The sequence below is a fragment of the Bombina bombina genome, chromosome 1 (genome assembly GCF_027579735.1).
Source record: "Bombina bombina isolate aBomBom1 chromosome 1, aBomBom1.pri, whole genome shotgun sequence".
NCBI classification, from domain to species: domain Eukaryota; kingdom Metazoa; phylum Chordata; class Amphibia; order Anura; family Bombinatoridae; genus Bombina; species Bombina bombina.
The window spans coordinates 250,440,328-250,453,200 of record NC_069499.1 but is presented as its reverse complement, the minus strand read 5'-3'; the positions used below and the strand labels follow the sequence as shown (position 1 = coordinate 250,453,200).

General features: G+C 40.7%; 1 protein-coding gene across 1 annotated transcript in view; it reads left to right on the top strand.

The window, feature by feature from the left end:
• AKAP6 (A-kinase anchoring protein 6) overlaps nucleotides 1-12,873 on the top strand; it is a 418,445-nt gene that overhangs the window by 347,829 nt on the left and 57,743 nt on the right. The window contains exon 9 of the mRNA XM_053711854.1: nucleotides 4,682-4,828. Coding sequence (XP_053567829.1) covers nucleotides 4,682-4,828 — 147 coding nt within the window. The remainder of the gene's footprint in view (nucleotides 1-4,681; nucleotides 4,829-12,873) is intronic.

Sequence of the window (12,873 nt, the reverse complement as noted above, 5' to 3'; positions counted from 1 at the left end):
GACATAGCAATGGAGGAACTGTTCCAGAGTTTGATTAGACCATTCCGCAGCCCCATTGGATTGAAGGTGATATGCCGATGAGAAGGAAAGCTGGATCCCCATTTGAGCACAAAAGGAACGCCAAAATCTGGAGACAAAATGGCTACCCCAGTCCGACACTATCTCCTTGGGTAACCCATGTAAACGGAAGACCTCCCAGGCAAAAATTGAAGCAAGCTCCTGAGCAGTAGGCAGCTTCATCAAGGGAATGCAATGTGGCATTTTAGAAAAAACGGTCAGCCACCATAAGGATAACAGTATTGCCATTAGAAACAGGGAGCTTGACAATGAAGTCCATGGAAAGATGTGTCCAAGGACGCTCACCATTAGCAATAGGTTGAAGAAGACCCACAGGAAGATGTCGAGGAGTCTTATTCTGTGCACAAACTGAGCAGGAGGCAACATGCACAGCAACATCAGAACGAAGTATCCAAACCTGTTGATGATACCTAGGTATCCAACTGTAGGGGGCGCTATTCGCATATATTAGTTCGTTAACAACATTTGATGTGCAACAAAACAATAATAAATCTCAAACCATACACTTAGTGGAAATAACTTAGCTGGATTCTTTGCCTCAGCTATGTAACATGTACTGATACTCAATATAGTCCTGAAATCTTTAAGAAATTATTTTGGTAAAGTCCAGGTATGGTTGGTAGTATGATATTCACACTTGATATAAGCCTTGATGGGCAGCTCCTCTTATAACAAACAAAGCAAACGAACATCTGTGGAAATTAATCACAAAGAAAAGAGGGCGCCTCCTAGTGCAATATTGCAAGAAAATAAACAAAAAATAGAATTTGTGCAAGAAAAATACTCAGAAAATAAGCAGCACCTATATGCTGATTGGGGCACACTGATCCAGCGATTGGATGATGGAGCTTGAATGGAAACAAATGTAGAATCTGAACAAGAAATCAAAAAAAGATGGGGGAGCACCTCCTAGTGCAATAATGTAATATAAAAGGCACAGATGGACAAACTTGAAGATTGTATACTCACAAAGGGAGCAGCACCTATGTGCTGATTGAGGCAGGCTGGGGAATCACAGTGACCCAGCTACACTGATCCTGCAGCAGGATGATGGTTACCAATATCTCCAAACAAACAATCAGGTGTAGACTTCCATAAAAATAACAATTTATTTAAAAATTCAAAGGATGTGAATTGACAACACCCCAATATAAAAACAATTGTTTAAAAACAGTTGCAACTAGTTTCTCAGCTATAAAGGCTGTTTCCTCAGGCTACTAGAGTAGCAGGACAGGGAGAGTTAAGTGCTATATAAATGCATTCTATTTTCTCAACCTCTGTGTTGATTAATCCTCCCAGATCTTGTACCTTGCTGAATGGACATGAGTCGTTTAGCAGCAGAGGAGGAGCGAGCCGGAACATCAAACACCCTTCAAAAGGAGGCCACAAATTCAGGGTAATTTGAAATCACAGGTTTATTAGTCTCCCACAAGGGATTAGACCAGACAAGAGCTGTGTCAGAGAGTAACGAGATGAGAAAACCCACCTTAGCTCTGTCAGAGGGAAACGCCTGGTTCAAAAACCCTCTGCCCTGAATAGGATCGCCTCCATATCACTGAGTAGAGGTGCAGAACCGGACATGCTCCTGGTAGGCATAGGTGCAGCAGCTGAAACAGGAGCAGCCATAACTTGCGGGACACTTTGGTCCAAATGTGCAGTGAGAGTCAGCAGGGTTTGCAGAACTAGTGCAAATTGATCCAAGCGGTGATCCTGTACATCCATCCTTGAAATGATGGCAGGTAACGGTGGATTATTAGCACCATCAGGATTCATGGCCTTTGCGTAATGTCAGGGTTCCAGGAATCAGACTGAGACGAGAAGTGCAAAAATAATCACACCTTTATTAATAGCAAAAAATAATAAAAAGTCCACAAGTCAAATAGGAAGCCAGGAGTCAAAACCAGAGCTGGTAGTCAGACAAGCCGAGTCAGGAGCCAAAGTGAATAGTCAGACAAGCCGGAATCAGGAACAAGGAAAACAGCAGAGTCAGGAACAAGCCAGGGATCAGGAACCAGGAAGGACGTTAGGCAGCAAGGTAATACACAGGAACTCTCACGAACAGGTCTGAGACAACGCAAAGGCAAAGCATACTGAACAGAGGCCCTTTAAATAATAAGTGATGACATCACAATTCTGAGACTGCATCCTGTTTCACATGGATGATGCACACCAGTGTGGCCATAAAAGGAAGTGCAGGAAATGAGCAGCATCCCCCACAATGCACCATAGTCAGCAAGAGAGGTGAGTAAAATGGCTGCCAGCAGCACATGGCAATTAAAACAGAGAAAAAACCCTGACAGCTACACTGTAGTGGGCAACATTTATAGGTGCTATTGAGGTTTCCAGTGTGTGAAGGTGAGATCATGTTCTAAATTCAATAAGCATCATTTCACCAATATTTTCCACCAGTGGCATCATCAGAAAGTGCTTGCGGGGGGGGGGGGGGCGCTTCCCATAAACACACCCCATAAGCACGCTAGTGTTTTTTGGGTGAGGCTGCAACAGAAGGGTCCTGTCTGGGCATGTTATGGATGAGTCGGACATGCCATGTGTAGGGTTGGGCGGGGCTGGATAGAACATGGGCAGGGTCAAGCGGAGCTTTGGTTGGTAATCCCGGGGAGAATACAGTTGGGGGGCAATCATAATGCTGGGGGTCTAGTGCATTTGTAAGTGTTAGTCATTATCATCTATAGTTGCATGAGGTACTCATTGTATAATATCTCAGACATCAAACGGACACCATTAAAAAGACAGAAAAACAATTATTACAACTGTGACAATTAAAGAAAGCACGCTTGAAAAATCAGTTAATGTAAATGTTTGTAAGTGTAATATATGTCTGTTTTGTTATGGAAAAGTAGTCTCGCTAGATAAAATAGAAGGTGTCAGAGATATTTTAGACACTGGACACAGGTGTTCTGTAGGCCTGGGTGGGATGTTTGACGTACACTAATGCTAAGCATGAAGAATTCATAAACATTACTAGCCTTGTGAAGTATATCCTATCACTGTTGTGTCTCACTTATTGCATAATTGAAGAAGTTAACTGGATTTTTTTTTTAATTTTACGTTATTTTTCATTTTATACAACTTTTCTTTTTTTTTTTGCATATCTTATTAAAATTATTAAACATATTGTAAAAAATATATACTGTAAAAAATATATTCTATGGATTATTTAGAATACTTTACAGTATGTATAATAATTTTAAATAAAAAAAATTGTGACCACTTAGCATCTGCAAATGGAACACGATCAGCTAGAATTGTTTTAAAAAATAGTGTCTTTCTCTAGCTACCTTTTGCTTGTTGTTGGAAGGAGCCATTATTGGGAACCCCAGCAAATGGAACTAGCTGCAGTGGCGTCACTAGGGTTGGTGTCACCCGGTGCGGTAAGTTATGGTGTCACCCCCCCCCCAGAAAGCAGACACACACAAAAACACAGGCAAACACACATACAAAAACTCAGACACACTTAAAACATACACAGATGCACACACAAACACTCGGAAGCACACTCAGACACACACACAAAAACACACACACAAAAACACTGAGACACACACACACACACAAAAACTCAGACACACACTTAAAAATATGTAAACTGCACTGCATTAATTATAAAGCGCATGCCTAGAGCTGCTCCCTGGCTCAGCAGAGCATCAAATGAAAGATAAACAGAGGCGAGCACTCTAAAAATAAATCACTAAAGAAAAGTTTTAGGTGCAAACTATGAAAATTCTGCTCTCTGACTCTGTTCCAAGCCTGTCAGTGCACAGCCCCGGGCCGCGTGCCTACCGCTTCTTATGGCCAATCACCTCTGCACTCTGCCAACCCCCAGACCCCCGCCCGCCCTCCTACCTGTTCAGTGTGCACTTAGTGTACTGTAACCGTAATGGTCTGGTGGGCATCATACGTGGCTCCTTCATTTTAAAGACAGTGTCAAACAGTCATGCGGTCAGGTGCCAGGCATCCCCTCACGATTTCCCAGTTCCCGTTTAGAGAGACAGCACAGCAGTGAGTGACTCCACTGCTCCACATGTCACTGAGCAGTGAGCACAGATAGGCAGGCAGGTTTAGGCTAGCAGCGCAACTTTGCAAGCCCCACAGCATGCCCACAACATTCATAGCGAAATTGGGCAGGGGAGAAGCAAAGTACAAACAAGCAAAAGCAGCCGGGAAAACTATTTTTTGAAATTGCAGCACTGGCTCAAGGGGCAAAATTGTGTGTCTACATCTTCCCCAGTCCCACCAATGTTCACAAATGCCAGCCCCTCTAATAAAAAAAATCTATGCATCTCAACATTGTATTTTTTTGAATTTCAATAAAAATTAAAAAAAAAAAAAAAAAAAAAAAAAAAATTTTTTTTTTTTTTTTTTTGGTGTCACCCCCTGGAGGGTGTCACCCGGGTGCGGCCCGCCCCCCCCGCCCCCCCCTAGTGACGCCACTGACTAGCTGTCACTATGATTGTGTGTCTTATTTGTTATACATGGGCTATTTGTAACTTGTTGTTTGAAAAAAGGGAGGAGCTGCATTTTTTTTTTTAATTACAGTTTTGTTTTGTCCCTCGCATGAAATCTAGTGCTTTGTCTTCTACAGAGGTGCAGTGTTGAGATGTCTATGCGAGAGGACAAGATGTTGTCTCTGCTGTCTCGGTTTGATGCTCTAAAGTGTGAAGGCCCTCTGCTCCCAGGCAGCATTTTAGACAAGCAAGAGTTAATCCGGGAAAAGTGGCAAATGCTGAAGGTGAGTGAGCATGTCACCTGCTTGCTGTCTTATACATACATGTTGCTCTCACTCTACTATTGTCTGTTGTTCTTCTACTAGTCTCACACGTGTTTATTGTGTTACTGTGTGACACATGTGTTGTCTCTAACCGATTTTACCTTTAATTACATAATAAGTAGCTTCCTCCTTGTTGACTTCTTCCACTTCACTCACAACACTTTTGTTACCCTTTCACCCATCACTTGCTACTTGACACTTCTGTTGTTCTCGCCCACTTTTGTGTTTTATGCTGAGGTTGCTTCCGCACAACTATGTTACTCAGTCAAACTCCAGTTTTGTCACAAACTTGAGCCACTCACTCACCCTTTTGCTTATCACTAGCACTTGTATTGCCCTCCCCTTACATTTGTAGTCTAGGGGGTGAGGTGTTGTGGGTGCTATACAGGAGGGTTCTAAGACTAATATGTCCTCCATAGGCAGAGAAAGGGCAGTCAGAGGAGGAGACATGGGTGACCATAAGCTGAGCTGGGTATTGTTTGGGGGGTCCGGGGATGTGACTATGTATTCTAGATAGGTGGCCAGGTGGAAAGGGACAGTGGCAAGAGGGTCAATCTTCACTCTCATCCTCATCCAACAAGCCAAAAAACAAAATGTGTAATGTAAAAGATTATGGTGACCATGTAGAACTGCCACTATGTGTTTGCTACTATAAGAAGGTTAAAGAGAGAACCAACCCTGCAGAAATAGCCAATGAGGTCCCACTAACTCCTGAGCATGATTTGATGTTCAGCTTTTTGGTCAGTTTTTTCTCCACCTAAATTTGGGATCTAGGACCTCTCTCTTGATGTTTCAATCCAGCATCTTTTGCTCTAGATTCCATATGATTTTTTTTTACCTTATTCAATACATTTATCATCTTGTTTGTGCCTGTTCTACACAGTATGTCTTGGCTTCTTATTTCTTTGCATCTCAGGCATGATCAATTCAATTTGCACACAATCATTTGTTTATTAAAATAGTATTCAGATGACACTTGTATTATTAAAAATGCAATGCAATGTGATCAGAATATTTTTTTTGCATGCTATTATACTTTTTAATATTTATTATACTTTATTTATAAAGCACTAACACATTCCGCAGTGCTGTCCATGGTACAATTAGTTTAAATAAAACAATGACTTAGCAGAGACAAGACAAATTTTACCAAACAAATACAGGGTGAATTTAGGTCTCTATTCCTGTGGGAACTATCTAGAATAATTATAATTATTTTAATAAATGTTGTGTAAAGGATAAGGTTGATTGCACACATTTAATTGTGCTTGTCTAGTATGTGAAAGGAACTACTATCACATACAAGGCAGTCAGGGGTGGAACTACAGGGGGTGCAGAGGGCGCAACTGCGACTGGGCCCCCGAGGGTCGGGATCCAGCTTTAAAAAAAAAAAATTCCAATGAAAAATTTTGGCCTGCCACTGCCTGCACTGATATCATGTGAGTGTGACGTGATGCTTCACTAGTGTCTCTGACTACAGGGGTTAGTGTTTCTGTTTTACCCATTGGTGTTTATGTGTGTATGTAATGTATGTTTCTTTCATGTAATTAGCAAGAGTCCATGAGCTAGTGACGTATGGGATATACATTCCTACCAGGAGGGGCAAAGTTTCCCAAACCTCAAAATGCCTATAAATACACCCCTCACCACACCCACAAATCAGTTTTTACAAACTTTGCCTCCTATGGAGGTGGTGAAGTAAGTTTGTGCTAGATTCTACGTTGATATGCGCTCCGCAGCAGGTTGGAGCCCGGTTTTCCTCTCAGCGTGCAGTGAATGTCAGAGGGATGTGAGGAGAGTATTGCCTATTTGAATGCAGTGATCTCCTTCTACGGGGTCTATTTCATAGGTTCTCTGTTATCGGTCGTAGAGATTCATCTCTTACCTCCCTTTTCAGATCGACGATATACTCTTATATATACCATTTCCTCTACTGATTCTCGTTTCAGTACTGGTTTGGCTTTCTACTACATGTAGACGAGTGTCCTGGGGTAAGTAAGTCTTATTTTCTGTGACACTCTAAGCTATGGTTGGGCACTTTTATATAAAGTTCTAAATATATGTATTCAAACATTTATTTGCCTTGACTCAGGATGTTCAACGTTCCTTATTTCAGACAGTCAGTTTCATATTTGGGATAATGCATATGAATAAATAATTTTTTTCTTACCTTAAAAATTTGACTTTTCCCTGTGGGCTGTTAGGCTCGCGGGGGCTGAAAATGTTTAATTTTATTGCGTCATTCTTGGCGCTGACTTTTTTGGCGCAAAATTTTTTTTCTGTTTCCGCCGTCATACGTGTTGCCGGAAGTTGCGTCATTTTTGACGTTCTTTTGCGCCAAAAGTGTCGGCGTTCCGGATGTGGCGTCATTTTTGGCGCCAAAGCATTTAGGCGCCAAATAATGTGGGCGTCTTTTTTGGCGCTAAAAAAATATGGGCGTCACTATTGTCTCCACATTATTTAAGTCTCATTATTTTGTGCTTCTGGTTGCTAGAAGCTTATTCACTGGCATTTTTTTCCCATTCCTGAAACTGTCATTTAAGGAATTTGATCAATTTTGCTTTATATGTTGTTTTTTCTATTACATATTGCAAGATGTCCCACGTTGAAGCTGAGTCAGAAGATACTTCTGGAAAATCGCTGCCTGGTGCTGGAGCTACCAAAGCTAAGTGTATCTGCTGTAAACTTTTGGTATCTGTTCCTCCAGCTGTTGTTTGTACTGTTTGTCATGATAAACTTGCTAATGCAGATAATATTTCCTTTAGTACTGTTACATTACCTGTTGCTGTTCCGTCAACATCTAATATTCAGAGTGTTCCTGATAACATAAGAGATTTTGTTTCTAAATCCATTAAGAAGGCTATGTCTGTTATTCCTCCTTCTAGTAAACGTAAAAAGTCTTTTAAAACTTCTCATTTTTCAGATGAATTTTTAAATGAACATCATCATTCTGATACTGATATTTGTTCTTCTGATTCAGAGGATTCTGTCTCAGAGGTTGATGCTGATAAATCTTCATATTTATTTAAAATTGAATTTATTCGTTCTTTACTTAAAGAAGTCCTAATTGCATTAGAAATTGAGGATTCTAGTCCTCTTGATACTAAATCTAAACGTTTAGATAAGGTTTTTAAATCTCCTGTAGTTATTCCAGAAGTATTTCCTGTCCCTGGTGCTATTTCTGAAGTAATTTCCAGGGAATGGAATAATTTGGGTAATTCTTTTACTCCTTCTAAACGTTTTAAGCAATTATATCCTGTGCCATCTGACAGATTAGAATTTTGGGACAAAATCCCTAAGGTTGATGGGGCTGTCTCTACTCTTGCTAAGCATACTACTATTCCTACGGCAGATGGTACTTCCTTTAAGGATCCTTTAGATAGGAAAATTGAATCCTTTCTAAGAAAAGCTTACTTGTGTTCAGGTAATCTTCTTAGACCTGCTATATCTTTAGCGGATGTTGCTGCAGCTTCAACTTTTTGGTTAGAAGCTTTAGCGCAACAAGTAACAGATCATAATTCTCATAGCATTATTATTCTTCTACAACATGCTAATAATTTTATTTGTGATGCCATCTTTGATATCATTAGAGTTGATGTCAGGTATATGTCTCTAGCTATCTTAGCTAGAAGAGCTTTATGGCTTAAAACTTGGAATGCTGATATGTCTTCTAAGTCTACTCTGCTTTCCCTTTCTTTCCAGGGTAATAAATTATTTGGTTCTCAGTTGGATTCTATTATCTCAACTGTTACTGGAGGGAAAGGAACTTTTTTACCACAGGATAAAAAATCTAAAGGTAAATTTAGGTCTAATAATCGTTTTCGTTCCTATCGTCACAACAAGGAACAAAAGCCTGATCCTTCATCCTCAGGAGCGGTATCAGTTTGGAAACCATCTCCAGTCTGGAATAAATCCAAGCCTTTTAGAAAACCAAAGCCAGCTCCCAAGTCCACATGAAGGTGCGCCCTCATTCCAGCTCAGCTGGTAGGGGGCAGATTACATTTTTTCAAAGAAATTTGGTTCAATTCCGTTCACAATCTCTGGATTCAGAACATTGTTTCAGAAGGGTACAGAATTGGCTTCAAGATAAGGCCTCCTGCAAAGAGATTTTTTCTTTCCTGTGTCCCAGTAAACCTAGCGAAGGCTCAAGCATTTCTGAAATGTGTTTCAGATCTAGAGTTGGCTGGAGTAATTATGCCAGTTCCAGTTCTGGAACAGGGGCTGGGGTTTTATTCAAATCTCTTCATTGTACCAAAGAAGGAGAATTCCTTCAGACCAGTTCTGGATCTAAAAATATTGAATCGTTATGTAAGGATGCCAACATTCAAGATGGTAACTATAAGGACTATCCTGCCTTTTGTTCAGCAAGAGCATTATATGTCCACAATAGATTTACAGGATGCATATCTGCATATTCCGATTCATCCAGATCACTTTCAGTTTCTGAGATTCTCTTTCCTAGACAAGCATTACCAGTTTGTGGCTCTACCGTTTGGCCTAGCTACAGCTCCAAGAATTTTTACAAAGGTTCTCGGTGCCCTTCTGTCTGTAATCAGAGAACAGGGTATTGTGGTATTTCCTTATTTGGACGATATCTTGGTACTTGCTCAGTCTTCACATTTAGCAGAATCTCATACGAATCGACTTGTGTTGTTTCTTCAAGATCATGGTTGGAGGATCAATTTACCAAAAAGTTCATTGATTCCTCAGACAAGGGTAACCTTTTTAGGTTTCCAGATAGATTCAGTGTCCATGACTCTGTCACTAACGTACAAGAGATGTCTAAAATTGATATCAGCTTGTCGAAACCTTCAGTCACAATCATTCCCTTCGGTAGCTTTATGCACGGAAATTCTAGGTCTTATGACTGCAGCATCGGACGCGATCCCCTTTGCTCGTTTTCACATGCGACCTCTTCAGCTCTGTATGCTGAACCAGTGGTGCAGGGATTACACAAAGATATCTCAATTAATATCTTTAACACCGATTGTACGACACTCTCTGATGTGGTGGACAGATCACCATTGTTTAGTTCAGGGGGCTTCTTTTGTTCTTCCCACCTGGACTGTAATTTCAACAGATGCAAGTCTGACAGGTTGGGGAGCTGTTTGGGGGTCTCTGACAGCACAAGGGGTTTGGGAATCTCAGGAGGTGAGATTACCGATCAATATTTTGGAACTCCGTGCAATTTTCAGAGCTCTTCAGTCATGGCCTCTTCTAAAGAGAGAATCGTTCATTTGTTTTCAGACAGACATTGTGACAACTGTGGCATACATCAATCATCAAGGAGGGACTCACAGTCCTCTGGCTATGAAGGAAGTATCTTAAATTCTGGTATGGGCGGAATCCAGCTCCTGTCTAGTTTCTGCGGTTCATATCCCAGGTATAGACAATTGGGAAGCGGATTATCTCAGCCGCCAAACGTTACATCCGGGCGAATGGTCTCTTCACCCAGAGGTATTTCTTCAGATTGTTCAAAAGTGGGGACTTCCAGAAATAGATCTGATGGCCTCTCATCTAAATAAGAAACTTCCCAGGTATCTGTCCAGATCCAGGGATCCTCAAGCGGAAGCAGTGGATGCATTGTCACTTCCTTGGAAGTATCATCCTGCCTATATCTTTCCGCCTCTAGTTCTTCTTCCAAGAGTAATCTCCAAGACTCTGAAGGAATGCTCGTTTGTTCAGCTGGTAGCTCCAGCATGGCCTCACAGGTTTTGGTATGCGGATCTTGTCCGGATGGCCTCCCCAACTGTGGACTCTTCCGTTAAGACCAGACCTTTTGTCGCAAGGTCCTTTTTTCCATCAGGATCTCAAATCCTTAAATTTAAAGGTATGGAGATTGAACGCTTGATTCTTAGTTAAAGAGGTTTCTCTGACTCTGTGATTAATACTATGTTACAGGCTCGTAAATCTGTATCTAGGGAGATATATTATAGAGTCTGGAAGACTTATATTTCTTGGTGTCTTTCTCATCATTTTTCCTGGCATTCTTTTAGAATTCCGAGAATTTTACAGTTTCTTCAGGATGGTTTGGATAAAGGTTTGTCTGCAAGTTCCTTGAAAGGACAAATCTCTGCTCTTTCTGTTCTTTTTCACAGAAAGATTGCTAATCTTCCTGATATTCTTTGTTTTGTACAAGCTTTGGTTCGTATAAAACCTGTCATTAAGTCAATTTCTCCTCCTTGGAGTTTGAATTTGGTTCTGGGGGCTCTTCAAGCTCCTCCGTTTGAACCTATGCATTCATTGGACATCAAATTACTTTCTTGGAAAGTTTTGTTCCTTTTGGCCATCTCTTCTGCCAGACGAGTTTCTGAATTATCTGCTCTTTCTTGTGAGTCTCCTTTTCTGATTTTTCATCAGGATAAGGCGGTGTTGCAAACTTCTTTTAAATTTTTACCTAAGGTTGTGAATTCTAACAACATTAGTAGAGAAATTGTGGTTCCTTCATTGTGTCCTAATCCCAAGAATTCTAAGGAGAGATCATTGCATTCTTTGGATGTAGTTAGAGCTTTGAAATATTATGTTGAAGCTACTAAGAATTTACGAAAGACTTCTAGTCTATTTGTTATCTTTTCCGGTTCTAGGAAAGGTCAGAAGGCCTCTGCCATTTCTTTGGCATCTTGGTAGAAATCTTTAACTCATCATGCTTATGTTGAGTCGGGTAAAACTCTGCCTCAAAGGATTACAGCTCATTCTACTAGGTCAGTTTCTACTTCCTGGGCGTTTAGGAATGATGCTTCGGTTGATCAGATTTGCAAAGCAGCAACTTGGTCTTCTTTGCATACTTTTACTAAATTCTACCATTTTGATGTGTTTTCTTCTTCTGAAGCTGTTTTTGGTAGAAAAGTACTCCAGGCAGCTGTTTCAGTTTGAATCTTCTGCTTATAATTTCATTTTTTTTCATTTAATCTTTATTTTGGGTGTGGATTATTTTTCAGCGGAATTGGCTGTCTTTATTTTATCCCTCCCTCTCTAGTGACTCTTGCGTGGAAAGATCCACATCTTGGGTAGTCATTATCCCATACGTCACTAGCTCATGGACTCTTGCTAATTACATGAAAGAAAACATAATTTATGTAAGAACTTACCTGATAAATTCATTTCTTTCATATTAGCAAGAGTCCATGAGGCCCACCCTTTTTTGTGGTGGTTATGATTTTTTTGTATAAAGCACAATTATTCCAATTCCTTATTTTTTATGCTTTCGCACTTTTTTCTTATCACCCCACTTCTTGGCTATTCGTTAAACTGATTTGTGGGTGTGGTGAGGGGTGTATTTATAGGCATTTTGAGGTTTGGGAAACTTTGCCCCTCCTGGTAGGAATGTATATCCCATACGTCATTAGCTCATGGACTCTTGCTAATATGAAAGAAATTAATTTATCAGGTAAGTTCTTACGTAAATTATGTTATTTGACTGTGTGTGTATTTATGCATGTATGTGTGTGTGTGTGTGTGTGTATGTTTGTGGAAACAACAAATTACAGACCTTGTTACTACAGCATGGGGGGCGGGGGGTAAACACTGTTACTATACAGTACCACTATATACAGTACGGGGGGGCTGGACCATGTCACAGACTGCTGTGGTCACTTTATAAAGTACTGGGGTGGTTAGGGTCAGGCCAGCCATCTCATCGGGAGATTACAGACTGTGTCACTAACTCACTTTATACAGTACTGATGGGTTAAACAGTGTCACTATATGCAGTAATAGGGGGTCAGACCATCTCAGAGACTGTGGGCACAGGGTACCTCCTTTTGTAGACATGTAATCTGATTCACATTTTTTTCCAGTGTTAAATGTTAAAAAAAAGAGAAAAAAAAGATATGTATCAAATTCACCTTCTTTCTTTTCGGGGGGGGGGGGGGGGGGGGGCTTCTTAGATTTTTGCACCTGGGTCCTGTGGTTTCTAGTTATGCCTCTGAAGGCAGTAATCAGTAATAATGTTTCAGTTTGAGCATGGCATTCTCCTTTCCCAATGGCTGCTTATTTTTGTCCCTAAT